Source organism: Vombatus ursinus, unplaced genomic scaffold (assembly GCF_900497805.2).
Source record: "Vombatus ursinus unplaced genomic scaffold, bare-nosed wombat genome assembly UNPS02014793.1, whole genome shotgun sequence".
In the NCBI taxonomy this organism is placed as follows: Eukaryota; Metazoa; Chordata; class Mammalia; order Diprotodontia; family Vombatidae; genus Vombatus; species Vombatus ursinus.
Window position 1 is genome coordinate 24,952,081 of NW_020954571.1, and position 24,511 is coordinate 24,976,591.

General features: G+C 41.5%; 1 protein-coding gene across 1 annotated transcript in view; it reads left to right on the forward strand.

Annotated features, from left to right (window-relative positions):
* The window catches only part of ZNF423 (zinc finger protein 423), a 423,634-nt gene that overhangs the window by 69,970 nt on the left and 329,153 nt on the right, over positions 1-24,511 (forward strand). The window contains exon 2 of the mRNA XM_027869809.1: positions 15,857-15,916. Coding sequence (XP_027725610.1) covers positions 15,857-15,916 — 60 coding nt within the window. The remainder of the gene's footprint in view (positions 1-15,856; positions 15,917-24,511) is intronic.

Sequence of the window (24,511 nt, forward strand, 5' to 3'; positions counted from 1 at the left end):
TGATTTCATTGGTATAGGGATCTACCAGTGATGAAACTTCCCTCTATCCATGTAGCTTTGCAATTATTCTACAATTTTTGATCTTAGAGAGTTGTTTAGGAGGCACTGAGTAGTTAAGAGACTTGCCCAGGATCATCCAGGGGGTATATATCAGAGGGAGGAAGATTTGAATACACAGGAGCTGGAAACATAACACAGTCAAACAGAATATTACACTCATTACCCCCAGAAAATAAAGACCCTTTGTGCTTCTGCTGAACAGATTCTTTGCATTCACCTTGAATTGGAGCTGTTGCAGCAACTTAAGACCATTATCATGGAGGGTTGGCAAGTTCTAGATCTCTTGGCCAGCCAGCGCATGACTTGGTTTCTCCAGCTGCAGGACGGTTCTGTTGGCAGTTATCCTCTGAGAAGCACACAGTTATGGAAGTCATCTCCCTCTGGGCAGCTAGTTTCTGGCTTTTGTACTCACGAGGTATCTCCAGGGCTGGTTCTCAGTTCTCAGGATTACTAATCTATGAATGGTGCTCAGTAAAGGAAGCTGAAAGACACAGCAAGGCAGCCAGTAATTAGGAAGTCTACGGACCCCTGCCTCAGCCTAATCTGGGTGAGCACATGTCTCACAGCCAAGTGCTTCTGCTGTAAGTCACTGTTGCTGCTGGATCAAGGAAGAGTGAGAGAAATCCTCCCCTTTGCTGTATATATTCATACACTCCTTTTAGGATTCCAAGGATAATAAAGCCAAGAGAGAGAGAAAGGTCAAAAAGATCAAGGCTATTTGTTTTTATACTAGTCACTTTCCCTTGAAAGTCCCTGCCATTGAATATTCTCTTGTAACCAAATACAAATACATGTGCACACATACATGCACATATATGTGTATATATATGTATACACACACACACACATATGCAGACATACCTTGGAGGTATTGTGGGTTTGGTTCCAGACCCCTGCAATAAAGAGAATATTGCAATAAAGCAAGTCACATGAATTTTTTGGTTTCCCAGTGCTTATAAAAGTTACATTTACATTATACTGTAGTCTATTAAGTGTGCAATAGTATTATGTCTTTAAAAATGCACATACTTTAATTAAAAATACTTTATTGCTAAAAAAAATGGCTAACCATCATCTGAGCCTTTGGTAAGTTGTAATCTTTTTGCTGGTGAAGTCTTTCCTCGATGTTTATGGGTGCTGACTCATCAGGGTGGTGATTGCTGAAGGTCGGGGTGGCTGTGGCAATTTCTTAAAATAAGACAACAATGAAGTTTGCTACATTGATTGGCCCTTCCTTTCACTTGAACATTTAGAGGCCATTGTAGAGTCATTAATTGGCCTAATTTCAATATTGTTGTTTTAGGGAATAGGGAGGTCCAAGGAGAGGGAGAGAGATGAAGAGCAGCCAGTCCATGGAATAGTTAGAACACACACAACATTTATTGATTAAATTCCCTGTCTTACATGGGCATGGATCACGGCAGCTGGAAACAATTACAACAGTAACATCAAAGATCATGGATCACAGATCACCATAACAGATATAATAATAATGAAAACATTTAAAATAATGTGAGAATTACCAAATTGTGAAAGAGACACAATGTGAACACATGCTGTTGGAAAGATGGCACCAATGGACTTGCTCGATGCAGGATTGCCACAAATCTTCAGTATCTGTGAAGCACAATGAAATGAGCTGTGCCTGTATACACACACATGTACACATATATAAATACACATATACACACATAAAAAATACAGAGTAAGCACCTACTATGTGCCAGATCCTGTGCTAAGCACTAGGAATACCAAGAAAAGCAAGTCCCTCCTATAGTGGGGAGACAACATACAAACAATGAACAAACAAGCTATTTACAGGACAAATTGGGAATTATAAACAAAGGGAAGCCACTTGATTTAAGGGGATTGGGAAAGACTTACTATATAAGGTAAGATTTTAGCTGGGACTAGAAGGAAGCTGGGGAAGCCAGGAGGCAGAGATGAGGAGGGAGAGCATTCCAGGCATGAGGGACAGCCAATAAAAATGAATCAATAGACTTAGTCACCTTGTCTATGACACTATGAGTCTAAAGTCTATGGCTGAGTGTGAGTAATTGCTACTACTAGGAAAAAAATTCACAATGCACAGTTTACTGGTAGTATGTCAGTAGTGTATTCCTCATTGGCATAGATTTATTTTACTTCTGGGGTATTTGATGCAGGGTGGAGGGGCAGATTAAAAATGTTTATGGGCTGAGACAGCAAGAATACTGTCTATTTTTGAACCTTGTTCCTCCTCCCTTCCTAGCTCATACATTCTCTGTGCTTTACCATATCACAACTTTTTCCAGTCAATCATTTTTTTTTGTGCTTTTAGTTCCTTTTTTCTTAAATCAGTAAAAGTGAAACTTTGAATTTTCCAAGATCTCAGTTGTTAGATGACTGGAATCTTGATTCATTTCCACTTGTTTTCCTTTTCTTTCTTCCTCTCTTTCTTCAACCCTTCCTTCCTGCCTTTCAGAAGCCCAGCCTAGTCCTGGGAGACAGTGGGTTTCCTGGAGGTTGAACCATCTGATAAAGAAGAGGCTAAAGAGAAGGAAGTGTTTTTACTTTACCTTTCTAGACCTCAATTTTGAGTCACCCTTACCACCACAGCTTTCTCCATTACAACTCTAGAAATGCCCATCAAGCATTGGGCTCTTACCTTATCAAGTCCCAAAACTATGTTGCTGGTATCTAGTACAAACCCTATGCTATCTAAACTCAACTGGGCCCTCATTACTGTATAGCATTCTCTTCATTCATTAATGATTGACTGCCGATCACGTTCCCCGCAGTGCCTGTTGCAAACCTCTCCATAAGCCTCCACCTCCACCCTTTTCTTTTTCAACAAATGACCCTGTTTCCTATTTTATTCAAAAGATTAAGTCCATCTGAAGTGAACTCCTTTCTCTCTATCCTCACACCTCCAAATCTATGTTCTCATCTTTTCCTTTTCTTCAGTTTCAGGAGATGAGAAGGCTCTTCTTACCAAGGCTAACCTCTCTGCTAACCTTGACCCCATCCAATTCAATGCAAAGTGCTGTTGAGTTTGCATCTACAATGTCTCTTGCATCCATTCTCTCCACTCTATTCACATTGCTGTCATCCTAGTTCACGTCATTATCACTTTTTGCCTTACTATTGTGATAGCCTAGTGGGGATGTCTCCCCACTTCCATTTTGTCTTTTCTCTAATCTTTCTTTCCTGTGGCTGCCAAAATAATCTTCCACATGCTTTGGTCTCACTGTATCCCTGTTCACAACCTTTCAGTGGATCCTTTGACTTGTATTTGAGATAGGATAAAACACAAATTCCTTAACCTGGCATTTAAGGTCAGCAATCTGATTCCAACCAACCTTTCTAGCCTTGTTTTAGACTCCTCTCTTCACCAACTCTAAATTCCAGTCAGCTGGTCATCCCATACTCTCATAGTCACGGAATTTCAAAGTTTAAAGGGTCTTTGGTATCCATCTAGTCTAACCTGAAAAATAGTCCCTCTGCAGCCTATCTGACAAATGGTCATCCAGTCTTTTCCTGAAGATCTGAAATTTTTCTTCACATGATGTCTAAACGTGTCTTTTTGCCATATCCACTCATTCTCCCACTTCTACCCTTTGGGGTCAAATGATACAATTCCAATCCCTCTTTCACATGCCAGTCCTTCGAGCCCTTGAAGACAGCTGTCATGTCTTCTGCTTCTGTACATGTTGGCAGGCTATTGCCACTCCTCCTTCTTCAGCTCTGCACATAGAAATCCTTCACTCCCTTCCAGGGCTGTCTCTGGTGCTCCCTCTGCCGTGAGGTTTTCTCTTCTCTCCTCAGCTGAAAAGTGTTCTCTCCTTCCTCCAGATTTCCTGCTGTACTTTATTTGGATCTCATCTTTGCTCCTATCATGTTTCATCCTGCAACCTGTTTATTTGTGTCCATGTCTTCGTCTTCTCTGGGTTACTGACAGAGCAAGATCTGTGTGATATTTAACTTTGTAACTTGCCGAGCACAGTATCTGGCACATAATTGATGCTTAATAAACATTTGTTGAGTTGAATTAATTGAGGCACCCTCTTCTCTACCCACTTTCCTGATCAGCTTTATGAACGCTCCATCTCAACCTAAATAGTCCTGTAGAATCTATGTCATACCAGAGGATGTGGCCTTCCATTGACAAGGATTATTCTGAGTTGGAGGGTAGGTGGGGAGAAAGGTCAAATGAAGATGACTCATTCTTCTCATGGGGACCAAACCTGGTAAAAATGTGTGAAGTCTTTCATTTTAAAAACCATAATAATCTAGGTAATGGGTGAAATCAAATATATAAGCCTGGGGCTCTGAGGGTAAAAGCCTTCATTCTGGCTGATTTCTGAGGCATCTGAGCAATCTAACCAATGTTTTACCTCTGGAGCTATCCAGAGTCCTGGATTGTCTCTGCCTGAATCAAAGATTTCTTGACCCAGGAGACCTAATTCTGTGCCTGATCTTTGTTCTTGCTAACCTTGAACCCTACCCTTGATACGTCATCTATCCCTGATATCAGTCTCTTGCTCCAATCCATGTCCTGACTGATCTCAACTGAGCTCTGTCAACAGCTTTCTGACATGACCAGTGCTAGCCCACTTCCTTACCTGAGTGGGCTGCATAACATATTCTTCCCTTTAAATTCCATCTCTGTCTCCATCTTCAAACTATATGGATGCCCTCTTAGGATTCAGGAGCAGAAGGACTTGAGGTAGGATTTTTGGGTGGAAAAAGGCTGGGAGGCCATGGGGTTGTCTCTCTGTGAAAATAAATTCAATTCAAAAGAGATTTCTGATGACAAAAGAAGATAGACTTATCATTAAAGCATTAGCTGTGGTTCTTGGAGAGAACATTGAATTTAGAAAATAATACTTGAGTTAAAATCCTACATCTACTAACCCAGGTTGCCTTGGATAAATCATTTTAACTTCCCCACCTCCGTTTCTTCATTTGCAAAATGAGAGTACAATTACTTCTAAGATGCCTTTAGACCCTAAATCTATAATCAAATGAATTAACCTCCATTAAAAACATTAATTAAGTGCCATTGATCCTACTATGTGCAAGTCACTGTGCAAGGTGCTAGGGATGCAAAGATAAAAATGAAACCATCTCTACATAACAAGATTTTACAATCTAACTAGCTGGTATGACATATATACAGATTAGAAGGTGAGTGTTGGGTAGGGTCAAGCCCAAAAGAAGAGGGAGGATAGCACTGAGCTGAGCCTTGAAGGAAGCTAACTAGGGATTCCAAAGCACTGACTCCATCAGAATAGAGTATTTGAATATTTAGCTGAGTTGGGATATTAGAATTTGGTAAAGCAGCTGTTGATTTGTGTGATTTTAAGGTCTCTTAGAACTTCAATGCCTAATTATCTTCCCAAATTTCCCCTTCCAAACATTTTTGATGTTAAAATTTTTTTTTCTTCTTAAAAGGCAGGAAGTGTCATATGCCAGTCCTCCTCCAAATTGATAGGAAGGGGGCATTCCTGCCTTTCATCCAGCGGTCTTTACTCTGTGTTATCTGTGTTCTCATTTGGAAGGGCCAGAATTAAGAGTTGGTTGTGTCTAAGTGAAATATTACTGTCTCTTGCAAGGCTGCAAGGTCTGGTATCTCTCTGGGTGAGCTCTGGGGATTTCTAGGTAAGTGAAGTAAGGAACAAAAGAGAGCTTGTTCAGATTCCTTCCACCCCAGCCTCAGTCTGTACAATCTCTAATTTCTCTAATGAGGGCACCAGGATCTAACTACATCTAGTTCCTCGAGGTGAAAATCTTACAGTGTTAGAAAGAAGGGGACAGAGATTACAAAATGCTCTAAGCTTGCTGCCTGATGTAGGCTCTAGGCAGTCATGTGGTTGAAATAAAGACCCCATTCCCCAAATATAAATAGATCTTTTCTATGGTTGTCCTGATTCCTTCCTTGAGCAAAGCTGAGTCTTGGGACGAGAGTGATAGACTCTTGTTTTGATCAACCGACCAGCACTTAACTCAACACCTCTAATGTCACCAGCCAGCCCTGGTTCTGAATCCCAGTTATCCTTAGAAAGGCCAAGAAGTTGAAATATCTGAAGGCTAATATTTGCCATCTGAATAGCCTTGCTCACTGTCCTATTCTTTCTTTCTGGTAAGCCTCTTGACTAGGCTTTTTTTTTTTTGTCTATAAGCGAGGTATTGCCTGAGGGCAGGGGCCAACCTTCCTTTTATTCACGAAAGCACCAATCCTGAACTACATTGGTAAACTCTTAAAAAAATCCCTCTGGGAGGATTCCAGAGTAATCATCTCACCCCAACCCTTACCTCTAAGACAGGATTGTATATACTACTGGGGAAAGGATGTCTCTCTCCTGTGGCCCATCTCCTTTAGAGGGAAAGAGTGAACCTCTGCAAAGGTAGGGAGAATAGTAGCAAGATATACCAAGTGAGCTGGTAGAAAACAATCTGAGAACACAGTTACAACCCAAACTCTCTCTTGTATATTTTCATCTTCCTGAGCTTTGTGGTATTATGTCACTGATACAGATAGCCCTGGTTTATCAGGAACCCTTCTGACTGGTTGGGAAACAACAATAGCTTCTCTCTTTGGGTTTGCCATAGTGCTCAAATGAAATGGTCAGCATGGAAGTGTCTGGCCCTTGACTCAAGCCAGTTTAGGGTTTTATCCATTGTGTTGTGGAAAATACCCATTCCCACTCTTCCTCTCCCCAACTCCTGTTAATTGCTATTAATAACTGCTTATGTTAGTAACTGTTTATGTTAATAACTGTTCTGGCAGAAGGCTTTCCCCTTCAATGCAATATACATAGGAAGGAAGAGACAGACTTTCCTTTTAATGGGCAATATAGGGTTTGAAGCCTGTGATTTGCCATATTAACATAAATGCAGTCCCAGGGTTGGGAGGGAAGCACTGTTTGGTGGTGACAGATTTGGGAAGAGTGGAGTTATGGGTACTTTGATGAACAGAATTAGGCTCCAAGTGCTCTAATATTAAAGCTTAGTCTGGGAACAGGGAACTGTAGTCTGTATGTTCTAGAAGACAAGAAAGGGACTATGGACAAAAAAAAATTATTCAAATCAGTTTCTTGACTGAATTGTCAAAATCCTTGAGGGAAAAGGTTTGTCTTCAACATAGACATGCTCCCTTCTAGATCTTTTTTCTCCCTCAATAAGGGTGTCTACATATCACATGTGATTTTGGTAGGTTGACTGAATGCTAAAGCCTCTTTGTATCTGTGAATTAGACCTGGGTTCTTATCCTGGCCCTAATACTAGTTGCAGGCCTGTGGGCAGATTTCTTCTTCTGTACCTCCCTCCTTACCCCACCCACTCCAAAAAAAGGAGAGCTCCCAAGGGTGGGGAAGACACTTCAGTGATTTCTAAGGCACTTACCATTTCTAAAATTCTATTACTGTGTGTCACTGAGTAAATGAACATTGGCCATTTGTGTATAAACAGCATCATGGATAAAGTTAGAAAAACGGCTGAACTTGAAGTCAGGAAATCTGCCTGGTGCAGTAGGAAGAACATTAAATTTGGGGTTGTAGGACCTGAGTTTGAATTCTGCTCCTTTCTGTTCCCTGTGTGACCTTGGCTAGTCACTTAACATTTCTGGGCTTCCAATTCTGCACCTCTAAAAGGAGGATGTTTAAGTAGATGGCAGCTAAGGTCCCTCCCAGCTGTATATCTATGAACTGGTGACTAGGACATCCTGGCTCTAATACTTAGAAGCTATGTGATCATGGGCAGATACTTTTCCTTCTTGTGAGCTTCCATTTTCTTATTTGTAAGATGAGGCTATAATATGAATACTAACTCACAGGAAAATGCCTTATAAACCTTCAAGCACTGCATAGTTGTGATCTATTGTTACTATTCTTTCTCCTGCTCCTATTCTCTCCCCCTCTTCTTCTTTCTTCCTTTTTATTATTTTGGGTTAGGATCTCCTGAATGGGAGAGAAAGATGAAGAGAAGAAAGGATACTTAAAAGATTGCTGCCTCCTGGTAACCAATTAGAGGACAGAAAGTAGGAGAAGGGGCACTAAGCAGCCAGCCCCATGCCAGCTTGTAGATCTTCCTGAGTTCTGTCTTTAGTCAGACTGCTGGGCTTACTGGGTTCTCATTGAAATGCTTCTTCTGCAGAGCTCTATGTGACAGAATAGATACTATTCTGGGGAAGGCTGGGCCTCACAGCTCTGGACTGCATTTAGCTTTCTCTGTCCGTATATGCTCTGAGTCCACGGCAAGCCCCTGGCTCAGGCAATGTGAGCCAACCTGCCTTCCTTTTTCCCCCATTGCCCCTGCCAGTTATCTCATTGTTGAAGAGACCAATTTGGACTCCCGTTCTGCTGGAGGGAAGAAAACCTGTTCACTTGCACAGTAGTCAAATATAACAATGCCTCTTGGAGGGGTTGTTATTACTTTTTCTCATCATTGATCCTATAGAGGATGGTGTATTTATACCTTTAAAAAAAGGGAAAGAGGAAATAAGAGAATGGAGATATGTGTGTGGTGGTGGTGGGAAATTTGCGGTATGAATGATAGCAGCTGCATGAAAATGTATTCATGACCAAATGACAAGGCTATTTGTCCCACAGTTACCTTGCTGTGCAGAGATGTAGTTGTGATATCTCCGATGTATGATGTGTCTGCATGTGCGGTGAAGAATCAAGAAAATCTGTAACGATATGCTCTGTAGACCTCTCCAACCAGCCAGAGTCTTTCTCTCTTTCTCTCCTTTACTTCTTTCTTATATCATAGTACAGTGGAAAGAATGATTGATTTGGTGTTAGAGGACTTGGGTCCAACACCCAGCTCTGCCACTTGCTACCCATCTGATCTTGGACAAGTCTCTTCCTTTCTTTGCCCCTCCATTTCCTCATTTGCAAAATAAAGGAGGTGGGCTAGATGAACTCTGAGGATCCTTCTAACTTTAAATCTGTGATCCTCTGATTCTTGACCTTATCCAGGGACAAAACTGTTGGGTATACTTGCTGTGTAACCTTTGGCAAAGAAAGAACTTCCCCTTGCCTGGCCTTACTTTTCTCTTCTGTAAAATGAGAGGGTTGGACTAGATTATTGGTGTCAAACACTCAGGGCATTAGCTTGAACCAAAGTCAAATGTAATTGGGAAATATTTGACAAAATAAATAAAAATGCAATAGAACATAGATAATGTTAATATATGTTTTTCTAAGTCAATATGTGGCCCACAGGAATCCTTATGTATGGTTTAGTAACCCTGTTTCTATTTGAATTTGACAACCCTGGACTAGATGTGGTCTCTTTTAGTTCTAACGTTCTGTGATTTCAAGATACGAAACAAAATGGCGGCACATAAGCTATCCAAAATGGAGGTGTGATTCATGATAGAAATAATATTTAGTACAATTTCAGAGAGGAACAAATTTAACATTGTTTTCTGAGGCAAAGTGACATTATTTTCATATAGTTCCATTCATGGTTTATTTCTGAACATTGTAACTATTGGCCATGAGTATTTATTAAAGCAGTCTTATTTAAAACAGTTTTGCAATCCAAAATATTCCATAGGATATATGAAAAATTCCTGAGCCATATTAATAATGATCTTCTCTTGAAAACTTGCCACAACTGTAACTAGCTATGGTAAATAAGAAGCACAGTTTTTTAATAAATACATCTGATGTTTCATTGTGTTCATTATTCCATTGTCAGTTTCATAGTGTGTGTGTGTGTGTGTGTGTGTGTGTGTGTAAGAAAATTTGTAGAACATAAAAACATAAACATTTTGGAGAATTCTCAGTCTGTTGCTTTGTGTAAGAAAAAGCTGTAATGGTGATATTAAGTTTTTTGTTGATCTACAGTTTCTTCCCTCACCCTGCCTTTTTTTTTTTTTAAAGAGGAAATGATCTGTGTAGGACCAGAAAGGAGAGACTAGTATTTGTGAAGATTTTTTACCTACTCTAAAGGAGAGCTTTCTAATGATGCAAAGTGTCCAACAATGGGCATTTTCTCTGGCCATCCTTTTCTAGAATGCTTTTCTTCCACATCTTTGCCTACTGGCTTTCCTGGCTTCCTTCAAGTTCCAACTAAAATCCAACCTTCTACCAGAAGCGTTTCCCAATCCCTCTTAATTCTAGTGCCTTCTCTCTCCATTATTTCCTATTTATACTGTATATAGCTTGTTTGTGCATATTCATTTACTTGTTGTCTCTTCCATTGGATTGTGAACTCCTTGAGAACAGGAACTGTCTTTTTCTTCTTTTTGTGTCCCCAGTGCTTAGCAAAGTGTTACATTGTATCCACTTAATAAATGTTTTGTGGCTGACTGACAGAGGGATAGCCTTTCAACTTTAATTCAACGAATAAACTTTCTTCATCACCTACTCTGCAAGGCATTGGGGGGTAGAAAGGCAAAATAAATAAAGCCAGTTCCTGTACAACATTTAAATAAATAAGTAAATACAAATAATTTCAGGAGGAACAGAGCTCTAACTACTGAGGAGTGAAGGTGAAGTGGAGAAGAAGAAAAGGGTGTCAGAAAAGGCTTTGCACAGGAAATGAGCCTTGAAGGGATCTAAGGATTCCAAAAGGTAGAAGCAAGGACAGGAAGATAGGGAGTGAAATATTGAGTTTGGGGAACACTGAGTAGGCCAAGTTAATTGGAATTTTGAGTGCATGAAGAGGAGTAATATGAAAAGCAGCCAGATTGGGGAGGTTTTACATGCCAGAGTGAGGGATTTGTCTCTCATACTAGAGGAAAAAGACAGCCTCTAAAGTCTTCTGAGTAAAGGAATAAAATTGTGAGAATTGTGTTTTAGGAATATTAACTTGGCATTTGTGTGTAGAATGGGAGGGAATGGAAGCTGGGAGATCATTACACAAGTACAGGTGAGAAGTGATGAAGGTCTGAACTAGAGTAATGGCTGGATGAATGGAGAGAAGGGGATAGGATAGAGAGATATGGACATTGAACAGACAAAATTTGGCAACTGATTGGATATGGAAGGTAAGGGAGAGGAAAGAGTCAAGAATGACTCTGAGGTTATGAACATGGGTGACTAGAAGGGTGAAGGTGTCCTTCACAGATGTAGGGAAATTTAGGGGAAGGGCAGATCTAGGGCAGAATAGAATGATTTCTGTTTTGAACATGTTGAGTTCTAGATGCCAATGAAACATCTAGGTGGAGGTGTCTAGTAAGCATTTTGTAATGCAAGACTAGAATTGAAGAGACAGCTTAAACCTGGATATATAGATTTGGGAGTCATCTAGATCAGGGCTTCTTAAACTTTTTCCACTCACTACCCCTTTTTGTGTTTCAGCGGTGTTAGTTGGCGTCGTATGGTGACATGTGACAAAGTGTGCATGCTTTGTGTTCAGAACCAAGACTGCAGTGAAGTTGTGCAATGCAAACATGGGCAAGCCCTACCAGAAACACCTCAGATTCATTACATGTTTGCTTTTAATTAATTTTTAGTCATTGCACGTTCACAAACCTTTTACTATTGCCAAATTTTTCACAACCCCCATATGGGGTTGCAACCCACAGTTTAAGAAGTGCTGGTCTACATATTAATTGAATAGAGATGATCATTGAAGTTATAAGAGTTGGTGAAAAGAGACAAGAGGGCTCAGGATAGAGCCTTGGGTGGCAACTATACTTAGGGATGAGAGACAGTTTCAATTTCATTTCAATAAAATTTTATTAAAGAGTCTACTATGTGTGAGGCACTGTATTAAGTGTTGAGGAGAGAAATAAGAGAAGAAAGATAGTCATTGCCCTCAAGAAACTTACAACCCAGTGGGGGAAAGATAACACACAAAAGGAAACTGGAAAGAGTGCCAGAGGAAATCTGGTAGAGACATCTTATTTCATTGAGTTCAAACCAAACAGTTGCAGATGGAAAGTAGAGAGTGAGATGGAATGTCCAGATTCTGCATCTATAAAGGAAAATTTGGGGAGGAGTTCAGTGCCCTGCCCTCCAGCTCTCCAAATAAGGGGAAACGAGACTAAGGGAAATGGTGCTGAGTATCCAAAGCTGTGTTAAACAGCATGATGAGATAATGGTCCAGCAAAAGAAACCGAGGAGTGGTCAGACAGATAGGAGGGAGAACCAAGAGAGAACAGTGTCATAGAAGCCAAGGGAAGAGAGAATATCCAGGAGGCAAGATAGTTGATAGTGTCAAAACCTGTGGAGAGGTCAAGTAGAATGAGGAGTAAGAAAAGATCATTAGACCTAGCAGTTAAGAGATTCATTGGTAACCTTGGATGGAGCAGTTCTGATGAGCAGTGGGGCTGGTGTATAAGCAATTGAGAAGTAAATGCAAGATGAGGAAATGAATAGGAGCCAAGGTGGCCCTTTCTAGGAGTTTGGCCATGAAAGGGAGAGAAAGGGATAGGGCAATACCTTGAGGGGATGGGGTTCAAGTGAAAGTTTTTTTTAAGGATGAAGAACTAGGAATTTTGTTTACTGGTGAATAAGCAGAGATTTAAGATGAGAAAAAGGGAATGGTTTAAAAAGCAAATTCTTGGAGGAATCAGGAGGGAAGGGAATCAAGAGCCCAAGTAGAGATACTGACCTTGACAAGGAAGACTACCTCTTGTTCAGGATCTGGAGAAAATGGGGAATATTGTAGAGAATTTGGGGATATGGAGAAGGGGAGAAGAACGTGCTTCATAGCATGACCCCCATTTTCTCAATCCAATGTGAAGTGAGATTCTTTGCTTAAAAGGAAGGGGGAGGGAACTTCAGAAGAGAAGGTTTAGGGTAGCTGCTATAGAGAGTGATAGTTAAATGGGAAAGAATAAAATGATTGCCATGTAGCAGTGAGGGATGTCCAGTGAAGTCAGTTAACACAAGTTGTAGTGGACTCATTTGGCATGGATATGTGGTTTTCTTCAGTGTTGTTGAGTAGCAGACAAATAGGAGCAAAAAAGGAGGATGGTGAGGATCACCCCAGACAGGGGTTCATTTGTATCCCAGAACCTAGCACATAGTAGGCACTTAATACATTTCAAGTCATTTTCAAGGGTAGAAAATGGTATAGGATTGATCTGTTCAATCTTAGGGCAAAGCTGAAGGGAGGAGTCAGACTAGAGCAGAGGTGATGGACTAGGGAAAGTCCAATGAATGGGTTTAGGAGAGTTGATGCAGAGAGAGAGATTAGAGATAAGAAGTTATGATAAAAGAGAGGAATTTCAGAATTCTGGATTATTGTGGTAGCACAGTTATGTGTGCTGGTCAGATCAAGGTATAACCATCATTATAGATAATGGGAAGGTAGAATAAAGATGTGGGTTATGGAATCAAGAAAGTTGATGAAGGCAGGGGTTGGGATGAAAAGGAAGACTGAGGAAGGTCAGTTGCTATTCCTCCTGGAGAAAGGGGGAAAATAACCTGTAGACAATAGATCTGTAGGCAAAGGTCTTGGACAGTGTAATATAGATTGATGGAGTGAACTTCAGAGGAGAAGAGGTCACTGATTGATGATGGCAAATGAGTGGCCTGAAAGTAGCGGTGAGGAGAAAGAAGTATGCCTTCTTCTCTTAGCCAAGTGTGTGAGGTGGGACATAGGAGCACCACTTTTGGAAAGGGTAGCCAGAGATGCAGTATCTCATGGAAAGAGCCAACTTTCTCTTAGTATAAGAAGATGGAAAGAGTGCTAAATAAAGAGATCCAGTATGAAGGGGGAGTTTGTTAACAAAGGAGTAAAGAGTCAGAGGGCACAATGAGGAGGCTATATAGATTGTGGAAAGATAGGGCTGAGGTGGATAGAGATGAGAGTAGGGGAGAGGTAGGAGGGAGGAAAGGAGTTTTACCTCTGAGATATTGACTCTGAATAACAATAATAACAACTTTATATAGCACTTTAAGGAATTCAAAGCATTTTACATGTATTATCTCATTTGATCCGCACAACAACCCTGTGATGTAGATGGTGTTATTATTCCATTTTTATTGATGAGGAAATGGTATCTGAGAGAAGCTAATTTACTTGCCCAGAGTTACACAGCTATTAAGTGTCTAAAGCCAGAGTTGAACTCAGGTCTTCTTGACTCCAAGTCCCACTCTCTTCTTTACTATGTCAACAGTGAGGTCCACATCATTGGAGGTGTTCACAAAGAAGCACGGGGACCTCCTGTCTAGTATGCTATAAAGCTGATATCTGCATTGAATAGTAGGTTGCACTAAATGACCCTGAGGATCCCTTCACACTCTGGCATTCTTTTATGATTCTTATAATTTTTTGCAGCTTAAATGGGGAGAGAGCGGGCCCACGTGTTTAAATTTAGAGGTCTTTAAATTTGAAAAATACAGAGTATGCACATTTTTGCTTAAGCAAAGTTCCATTTTACAAAGTCTATACAACCAGTTTTAATATTATTACATACCCCAAACTGGGATTAATTCCAGAGCCAGAGCTTTATTATGTCGTATAGTGTTTCTCCCATGTTCTCATATTCCTTGGCCTCCAGTCAGCTTCATTTTAGATTCTGGGTGCCTGGTGTGGCATGAAAACTGGTGAAATGCTCTGGGTGTGTTGGAGGAACCCATCTTCTAGGGCTGTTCCCTTACATCTTCTCTGTTTCTCATTCTTGACCTGTATTCAATCATTTAGTCAACCAGCATTTATTAAGGATTTACTATGTACCAGACATTTTTCAAAGCGCTATGCATACAAAAAAGGGCAAAAATCATGGTCCCTGCCCTCAAGGAGCTTTCATTCTGAAGGGGAGAAACAAGTTGTAAATAACTAGATACTGTATAGAGTAGATGAAGGTAATCTGATGGGGAAAGCCTTTGCGCTCTTGGGAGACAAGAAGGGAGGTGGGATTAGAGCTATCTTGAAGGAAGCCAGGGAAACTATTTATTTATTTATTTTGCAAGGCAATTGGGGTTAAGTGACTTGCCCAGGGTCACACAGCTAATAAGTGTCAAGTGTCTGGTCTGAGACCAGATTTGAACTCAGTCCTCCTGACTCCAGGGCTGGTGCTCTTTCCACTGCACCACCTAGCTGCCCCCTAGGGAAACTATTTGGCCCTGTGGTTTGCCAGTGAGTTGTATTGGATCGGGTTGTGTTGGTGGTGGCAATAGTATTCTAGCTTACTAGAGCCCTAAGAATGGAGATGATTGGTCTCTGAATCAGGATGGCCAAGTCATCATTTTCTGTTGTACCTTTACCTCATCCTGTGACATCTTCCAAGATACCTAGGAGGTTGGGTCCCAGAAAGGAGCCTAAGTCTACTGTTCTATCCTTATTTATTTTCATAATTAGATTGCTAGCTCCAGGGGGCAAGGGATCATACCATATCTATACTTCACATCTTTTCAGTGCCTATCACATAACAGGCATTTACTAAATGTTTGTTAGATGATGTTATAAAAATGAATCTGGCTTTATCAAAAGCTTTTTCATCTGTTCTTCCACAAAACATTTCTTGATTCTCTCCATCTCCTCACCCCCTGGGATTGCTAGTGCCTTCCTTCCCCGACTACTTCATATTTCATTACCTGTCATTTATTTTGTATATATGCATATATGTACATACTGGCTCCCTAGTAGAAGGTAAACTCCTGGAGAGCAAGGACTCTTTAGATGTTTTGTTTGTTTGGGTATCTCCAGCTTCTAGTAGTCCTAGTGGTTGGCACATAGTAGATCCTTAAATTCTTGTTTGCTTGTTTTCACTCTTTCTAGTCCAATTGCGTATAAATACCCTATGACTTTGCTTTCTTCCCTACAGAGTCTTCCTCACCCCATCCTCTCTCTGTTTATCTGTCTGTGTTCAGAATTCACAAATGTGCTCTCTCTTCTCTTTCAGTCGAAGAGGGGGAATCCTCCGACTTCACACTCACCTGGGACTCCTCAGTGACTCCATCAGGTAAATAACATAGGGGCTGGGGTGGTGGGTAACCAGTTGCTGGCCAGGTTAACATAAAGCCACCAAGCTGGTTATAGAAAATGTATTCCGTGTGTCACATTCCTTTCTCCAACCCAGGACTACCCACTGCAACACAATTTTTATATCAGTTCCATATGGTCAATAAAATCTATTACATACAGAGACTAATATACTCTTATCCTCCAGAGAGCCATTTTTTCTTCTTGTGGGCACACTGAAATGGGTAGTGATTTCTTCAGTGAGGCTGCTTTGAAGTTGCCTGCATTGGGCATCATTGCACATTCATTCCAATCTAATTACATAAAAGCTACTTTAATAGGAATTTTAAACTCCAATCTAAATCAGAATACATATATTTCCCTTTCCACAAGGAACTACACCATGCTGTCAGGCTTGGTGGATTCAAGCTTGCGTCCTTGGGGTGAGGTATCAGGAAGAAGCTGATAGACACTCACCAGGCTGCTTCTGGTGTGTGTGTGTGTGTGTGTGTGTGTGTGTGTGTGAGAGAGAGAGAGAGAGAAGACAGAAAGAAGTAGCATGATCTGTCAATCAATCAAACAAATATTTATTAAGCATATGTTATATACCAGGTACGGTGCTAAGCACTGGAAGTATAAAGATAAAAATGAGATAGTCCTTTTCCTCAAGGAGATTGTATTCTACTACATAAGCAAATGTAGGAGATCTGTCTATCTATCTATCTTCTATGTTTGTGTGACCTAACATTTAAAATTTATCAATCCATCTGTCATCTGTGTATGTATGCACGTATGTATGAATCTGACATTTATCTATCATTTATCAATTCGTCTATCTATATATGCATGTATGTGTGGATCCATCTAGCATCTATCTATTTGTAGTGTATGCATATATATATACATACTATGTATCTAGCTTGTATATGTATTTATATGAATGTATGCATATATATGTATATGCATATATGTATGCATATACTTGGGATTCAGGAAGCCCAAGTCCTATTTCCAGTTTGGTCACTTACTACTTGTATGATGCTGGGAAAGTTCCTTTGCCTTTCTGGGCTACCCTTTCCTCCTTTGTATGATGAAGTGATAGGCCTGAGATGATCCCTGAGATCTGGTTCCACTCTACCCTTCTAGGATTTTAGGCTTCCAAGCTGCCAGCGGGGATTGGGAATGATAAAGAACTTACTGGATAAGTGTTTAAAGCTTCACACTGGTTTTGCAGGGAGGGATTCAGCTGGACCCTCCAGCTGGATTAATTTGAGTGGAGGAAGCTCTTTATAGTCTGATTTCTCATTCTGTTGCCTCTGAGATGTATTTTCTTGGTACAGTCATTTGACAGGTTCTGGAGTGGTTCCGGGCCTGCTCGTGGGTTACTTGTTCTTTCCTAATCCACATGTTGCCTGGTGAAACACACACGATGTTATTCAAGAGGTAAATTGGTGGTGTGGAAAGAGCGACAGATTTGGGGTCAGAAGACATGGGTTTAATTCCTGTCTTTACTTCTTGATATCAGGGAAGTCCCTTACCCTCTTTAGGTCTTAATTTCTTCATTTGTAAAATGAGGAGATTAGACTAGATGGTCTCAGCAGTCCATCCCTTCTGTCTCCAGAGCTATGAATCTTAGACAAAAGTAACCTATAAGTCATTCGGGGGGATTGGTCCAAACCCAAGGTAGCAAGAACTGTGATATGACCTATGTTAGCCATGCTCAGTTTCTGAGAACTCTTTATCTTTCTTGTTCTTCTTCCATCGTAAATGGATGGAAAGGTCCTTATTGACATAGTGTTAGGATTGGAAATTCTAAATGGCAGGCCTGGTTTTGAATATTGGGATGAGAGGGGGAAATTCTGAAGAGAGTCTTTGTGTCTAGAGCTCACATTGCATGAAAAGTAACTAATAACCTTCTTGATTGTTTGATCTTAGTCCTTGGGGAAAGGGTAGGATCAGTACCAATGCTACCTATGAGGAATCTCCAATTATACTGTTTCTGGATTGGGGTAAAGAATCTTGTGCCCTTGAGGAGAGTCTTGGAGATTCTCTGATTTTATGTATTTTTTTTTCTTTTTAGGCAATTGGGGTTAAGTGACTTGCCCAGGGTCACACAGCTAGTAAGTGTGAAGTGTTTGGTCTGAGGTCAGATTTGAACTCAGGTTCTCTTGACTTCAGGGCTGGTGCTCTATCCACTGAGCCACCCAGCTGCTTGCCCCTTTGGAGATTCTCTGAAGGATGTCGGTGACTATATTGAAACATGTTCTTTTCTTTGTAGTCCTTCTGATCTTCCATTTTGCCTGAGCTGGTTGGGCTTTAAATCTGATCATAATAATTTGGGAAATTAAAATAAATTGAAAAATTAAATGGGGGTAAGGATAGAGGCATTTATTGGTTTTGCTAGCCCTAGTTTAGCCAAACAGCCTAGGATAAGGTTTTGTGGGCTGCTTCAGAGAGTGGAAAGCTTCTCTTAAACTTGGGGTTTTGACAGGTGTGTGTACATACAGAAGCATTCCAAGATTCATCTCTTAGGACATGCTGTAGTTTGAGCTGTGAGGACCTGGTGGCATCCTGCTATTAATTAATTAATTAATAACCCTGAGTTCCTCAATTGTGACTAGCCTTCCAACTCTGAAGCAGGACCAGCTTCTTAGCTGGATGGATGATGACAAAATATCTGAGAGGTTCTGGCTAATACGTTGGACTGAGGAGACCGAGGGATAGCGTGGGTGAGGGGAGTACCTTCGTGTGATTGGCCAAGTAGCAAGGCTTAGTGGAGCAACTAGGAGCTGAGCATGGCAAAAGATGGCCCAGGATGGATCAGCTTGGTGTGCAACTGTGGTAAGATAAGGTAACAAGAAACCAGGGCCAGATGTGGATTAGAACTGTAGGTCTGCAAACAGTGGTGAGTGGTAAGGGCAGCAGCGGTGACAGACATTCCCTTTCTATTTCTGTTTGAATCAGACTCATTTTAGGATTTTTGGATTCCTAAACCCCAACCATTTTATGGTTGGGGGAGAAATCCTGCTCACATTTGAAGTGATACCTTGAGTAGGAAGAAGCCACTTGGGAGAAGGCATCTCCTGTGTAGACATGGAGTGAGTGTGAGGATGGCCTTTGGTTTCTCTGGCCCCTTGTTTATCAGTGTAGGGTGTAGTGCAGTGTGCTGAGCCAAAGAGCTGAGGGTGGAGGTGGACTGCCTGGAGAGTGATGGCAGGACTGTGCAAAGGGTTGTAATATATAGTGGTCTGTATGCTCGAGTTACTCGTTGGTGTGAGGTTTACCTCTGCAACCATGATCCCAGTGCACCAAGCTTTCATTTTGTTCTTTATGATGCCCCTGTTTGCATTAGCTCGGGTCGTATGATGTAGAACTTCAATAAAGAAAAATAAAACACGTCGTGTTCTGGAGCTCATTCCTGGCCCCTCTACCGAAGAGGAAGCTCTGGCCTTCCTCTCTGAAAGTCTGACCACTGTTCAATCCTGGAAGGGTAGTTTGTAAGCATAGCATTGCACAACAGAGGTAAGGATTGAGGGAGGGAGGGAGAGAGGTACGGGAGAAGAAGGGAAGGAGTGAGTGAGAGAGGAAAGAAGACCAGGGTCAACTCTCAGTAATAATTTCTTGCCCTGGCTCCTGGGCTGGGCACAGAAGCAAAAGGATGGAGTCAGAAATCTTTTTTCACTGAACAGGAAAGTTACTTTCTCCGAGGGGCCACGGCCAGGCTTAATATTCTGTACTTCTGGTATAGTCCCTTTCCCTCCCTCCTGCCCTTCTTTCCCCCATTACTCTTTCCTTCCTCGGCCTTCCCTGCATACAGGTTAGCTGCGTCCTTCCTATCTCTCCTTTCTTCTCCTTGTTCACCTTGAATGCAGGCTTCTGGTATCATTTCAGAGCATGTTCTTAAAGCAAATGGTGAAGTAAAGCTTTAATGAACTGCGTTATTTGGCTAATCCATGAAATGAGCCCAAACACTGCTGTCACTACTGCTACTATTACTACTACCACCCCTATCATCATTAACATTATTATTTCTTCTCATTCTCATCTTTCTATTTGATGGGATTCAGATAGAAACATCCCTGGAAGGAGATGCTATCCTATGACTGTTCTTTTTATGTTCAATGTTCACGGGCTATTGTGTAAGTGGCTAATGTGATTGATTTTTATAATTGAATGAAAGCTTTGGGATGCAAACTCAGGTTATTATTATTACCGTTACCTTGTTCTCATCTTTTTTGATGGCATTCAGATAGAAATGGTCTGTAGACAAATTGCTATCCTGCTATTATTCTTTTATGTGTAATGTTTTGCAGACTATTGAACAGGAGGATCAAATAATAGCTTTTTGTAGTTGAATAAAAATATTAGGATGTGATCTCATCTTCTGTAGGCTCAGTAAAAGCATCTTTGGGACAGCCTCAAGAGAGGAAAAGATGATAGGGATGAGAAGTTCCTTTTGCTGCTTTCACATGATTTTGATTTCTTCTGCTAGGTCTCAACTTTTTGAAAGGGTTTTGTTTCATGTAGCTTGGAGATGATCAGTATTTGTTGGGGGTGATATCTATTAAAATATAGTTTGTAAATTTTTATGGATTAGTGTTACATATCTGGGTGATTGTGGGCCACAGCCAGTTTTGTCTATGCTAGTGGTCTAATTCCCTCATTCATTTATTGGATTCTCAAGGATGTTTTGAAGTCTGTATGTGGCTCAGCTAGGTGGCACAATGGATAGCGCTAGGCCTGGATTCAGGAAGGCTTATCTTCCTGAGTTCAAATGTGACCTCAGACAGCTGTGTGACGCTGGGCAAGTCATTTAACCCTGTTTGCCTCAGTTTCCTCATCTGCAAAATGAGCTGGAGAAGGAAATGGCAAACCCCTCTGGTTATCTTTGTCAAGAAAACCCCAAATAGGGTCCTGAAGAGTTGAACACGACTGAAACCACTGAACAACAACCACAAATGTATAGGATGGGGATATTTTCATTGGGTGTATAAAAGTTAGTAAGCTTCTGGTGTAGAAGCCTAATTACCAGGTCAAGTCTTGTTAGGCATTCAGTAGGTGCTAAATTTTCAGCCTGCAATGCTGAATGGAAGTTTTTACCATTTCATTATTGTTTCTGCTGTTGTTACTGGCAGTGTCTGTGTCGTCTTCATCATCATCATTGTCATCATCATCATTGTCATCGTCATCATCATCATCATCATCATCTCCTTGTCTTCTTTCTCTATGGAGTTTAAATAGAAATGATTCTCCGACAAGTGGCTCTGCTTACTTTTATTCTTATATATTTCATGTTCTACAGATTGTCATATGTGTGGGCAAAATAACTGCTTTTGTAGTTGAGTAAAAGTATTAGGATTCAGGATGATGACAGTGATGATGAAGAACAACAGATCTGGAAAGAGGAGGTTACATTTGTAGTTTTGTGTTTCTCAAAGATCACCTAGTGAGCCAATTTGATCTAGCATGGGCCTGAGCATTATCTAAAAGTCTTGAACTGGAACAAAAGCAGGAGATCAATGGAGACTCCAAACTTAACTGGTTTCTTTGTGTTTTGGTCCAGAGCTCCTGTCCCTCTTTTTTCCCCTTGGAAATCACAGGCTTTGGTCTGCCCAGTTGGGTTCTCTGTGAGGCAGGAAGCACTGGGGCGAAGTATAGGGCTTAGGGCCCATGCCAGGATCTGGGCAAATCTGTTCCTTCCCAGGGAAGAACTAGTTAATTTGTTGACACATGCTAATTGTTGGCTGACAGGCTCCTTATCAGAGCTTATTTATGGGACAGTGACAGACTGGCTTGTGGTTTGAGAGAAACAGTCAATAGTAATCAGTTGTTTATGATGTCTCGGAAGCCCCAGGCTCTAATGGAAGTTATATCTCTTTTGTACTCAACTTTTCCTTCCAGTGATGCCTCATTTTTAGGACTTCTTCCAGGAAGCTTGGGTATCTCAGCCCCTGAAGCTGAGCTCAGTTTTGACTTGCACTGTTGTTGCTGTCTTTCTGCAGGAGAGGTTGAGGAGCTGAAAACGCCATCTGTTGTCTTCAAAGGCTAGGTGTTGGGGCTCCATGTGGGATCCTTTACCCTATTCAAAATCGGGGCTCAATGTAAGTGGCAGGTTGAGTGGGGAGAGCTGGCGCCTGAAGATGAGATTGACCTGCCAAAGCAAATCTGGTGAGATGATCTTGAAGACCTAAACAGTGGGCAATAAAAGCTTGGTTGAGTCAAGCCTCAGTGGAAGCTATCAGTAGGGTACAAGCAGAGGCCCAGGCATTCAGGTGGTTAGTGCCAGGGAGGTCCAGCATTGACCAGGTGAGAAACAGGGACTGGGTGATAAGGGGATAATTACCTACTTCCAGAAGAACAGGGATTCCCATTTCCCAGGGCCTTCCCCTTATGGGAGGGTATGGGAGAGAAAAGATGAGCACTCAATACCAGAACAGAAGTAGGATCACAGATAGGTTCATAGAAGTTGAACTGGCAAAACTTACCAAAAAATGTTAAAATTGGTTTTAACATGTAATTGGGGGGAAAAAGTTGAGCTAGAAGTGAGCCCATCTAGTACAATTTCTTCATTTTACAGATGAGGAAAATGGGGCTTAAGGGAGGATGAGATTTGCTCAACATCATGCAGATAGTGTCAGAGGTAGAATTTGAACCCAGATCCTCTGACTATAAGGACAAGGTAGGGGCTCAGTCACAAGGAATAAGTTAAGAGTCCACTTGGGGGGGGCAGCTTGGTGGTGCAGTGGATAGAGCACCGACCCTGAAGTCAGGAAGACCTGAGTTCAAATGCGGCGTCAGACACATAACACTCACTAGCTGTGTGACCCTGGGCAAGTCACTTAACCCCATTGCCTAGCAAAAACAAACAAAGAAAAAGAATCTACTTATTAGAACTTAAGGCTGACATGATGCTCTCCTTCCAAGTTATGTGCCTAAGAGGCCTCCTCTCCCTTGCCAAGGAGTCAGGTTGGTCCTAAGGAGATGAGCATTAGTGGTCTTAGTATCAAAGGCTGGAGGGATGTAAGAACAAGGATTCAGGTTGACCTTTTTGTCCCTTCTCCAGCTCCTTCAATCCTTGTCTGTTCAGACCAAGCTTAGAGCAGTGATGGTGGCTTCTGGACGGGTGCTGACCCATGAGTGCTTAAACCATATAACGTGGAGGCTACTTCATGAAGGAACTCGCTGTAGTCTATTGTACTCAGGACTGGTGGGATAGATGGGACCATTGGTTCTTTTTAACCTGCTCCCGAGGTGGCAAAGCTACCAGAAGCCTTGATTGTCTTCTGTATGATGGCACTTCCAAGTCACATTCCAATGTGTCTGGGTGTAATTTCTAATAATTTCTAAGCTCTGACCATGGAGGGATTTGGAAACGTACGAAAGATTTAAATTTCACCAAGGTAATAGCGACATCTCATACTTCAGATGGAAACCCCTTCCCAAAAAATATTGTTAGCCTGGGTCTTATGGAATTAAGGTCTTTCATTTTTTGTTGTGAAATGAGATTGAGACACGAATGAATTTTCCCCCTTTCCTATTTATTTTCAAATAATGGCTTATATTTCTAGAGGGCCTTATGTTTTGCATAGCTCAGTAATGCCACTAGTCTTCATTTTACAAGCGAAGAAACTGAGGCCCAGAAAGTTTATGTGACTTGTCCAACATCTAGTAACTGACCAAGTTTCCTCTCAAACCCAGTTCTTCTGATTCTAAGTCCAGTGTTCTTTTGAGTACGTGAGATACCTCTCCCAAAACAAAGCATCAAGGGTCCACTAACCATTATCTTTGATCCTACCCATCTCCATTAAAAAAATTTTTTTTTGATTCTCTGATGACATTGGCAGGGGTGGGGAACCTACAGCTTCCAGGCCACATGTGGCCCTCTAGGTCCTGAAGTGTGGCCCTTTGACTGAATCCAAACTTCACATGTGGCCTCGAGGCTGCAGATTCCCCACTCCTGGTATAGCAAGTGCTCATGGGAAGATTCTGCTACCAGTGTCTGGGGCACTGTGAGATTATTTGGCTAAGGCCACACGGCCATTATGTGCCCAGAAGCAGGATTTGAATTCAGATTTTCCTGACTGAGGCTAGCTTTCTCTCTATTACTCCTTGCTGTCTCTTGTCTCCATTTTACTGATAGAATGGAGAAGGAAAGTGTGTTGTAGTGATTTCCATCCCACATTGGGTTCATCACTGGATTTGCTGCTTGGTGTTACCTGCTGTTATTCTTGTCCCCACAGGGACTGGCCAAGCCGAAGTTAGTCACACTCAACTCAAAGAAGGGGGACGCATCCAGGATAGGTCTTTGCTTCTGTCCAGGAAACCGCTAGACTTTGGCCAAGCCTGTAAAACCCCCTGTGCTCCCGAGTTCTGGGCCTCTCTCACCAATCCATCCTCTCGAGGAGAACCATGGGACATTTTAAAGAAGCAGGAAAGCCTTGCTAAATAGATGTAGAATTCCAGGCATTTTAAAGACTTATGAAATGCATTTTTATATGGAGTTTTCTGGGGGAATTTCTCATTAGCTAGACTGGGAAGCCTTCAGGGACTTGAGCTAAGAGGTCTGGGGCAGGCAGAGTAAGACACTGTGCCCCAG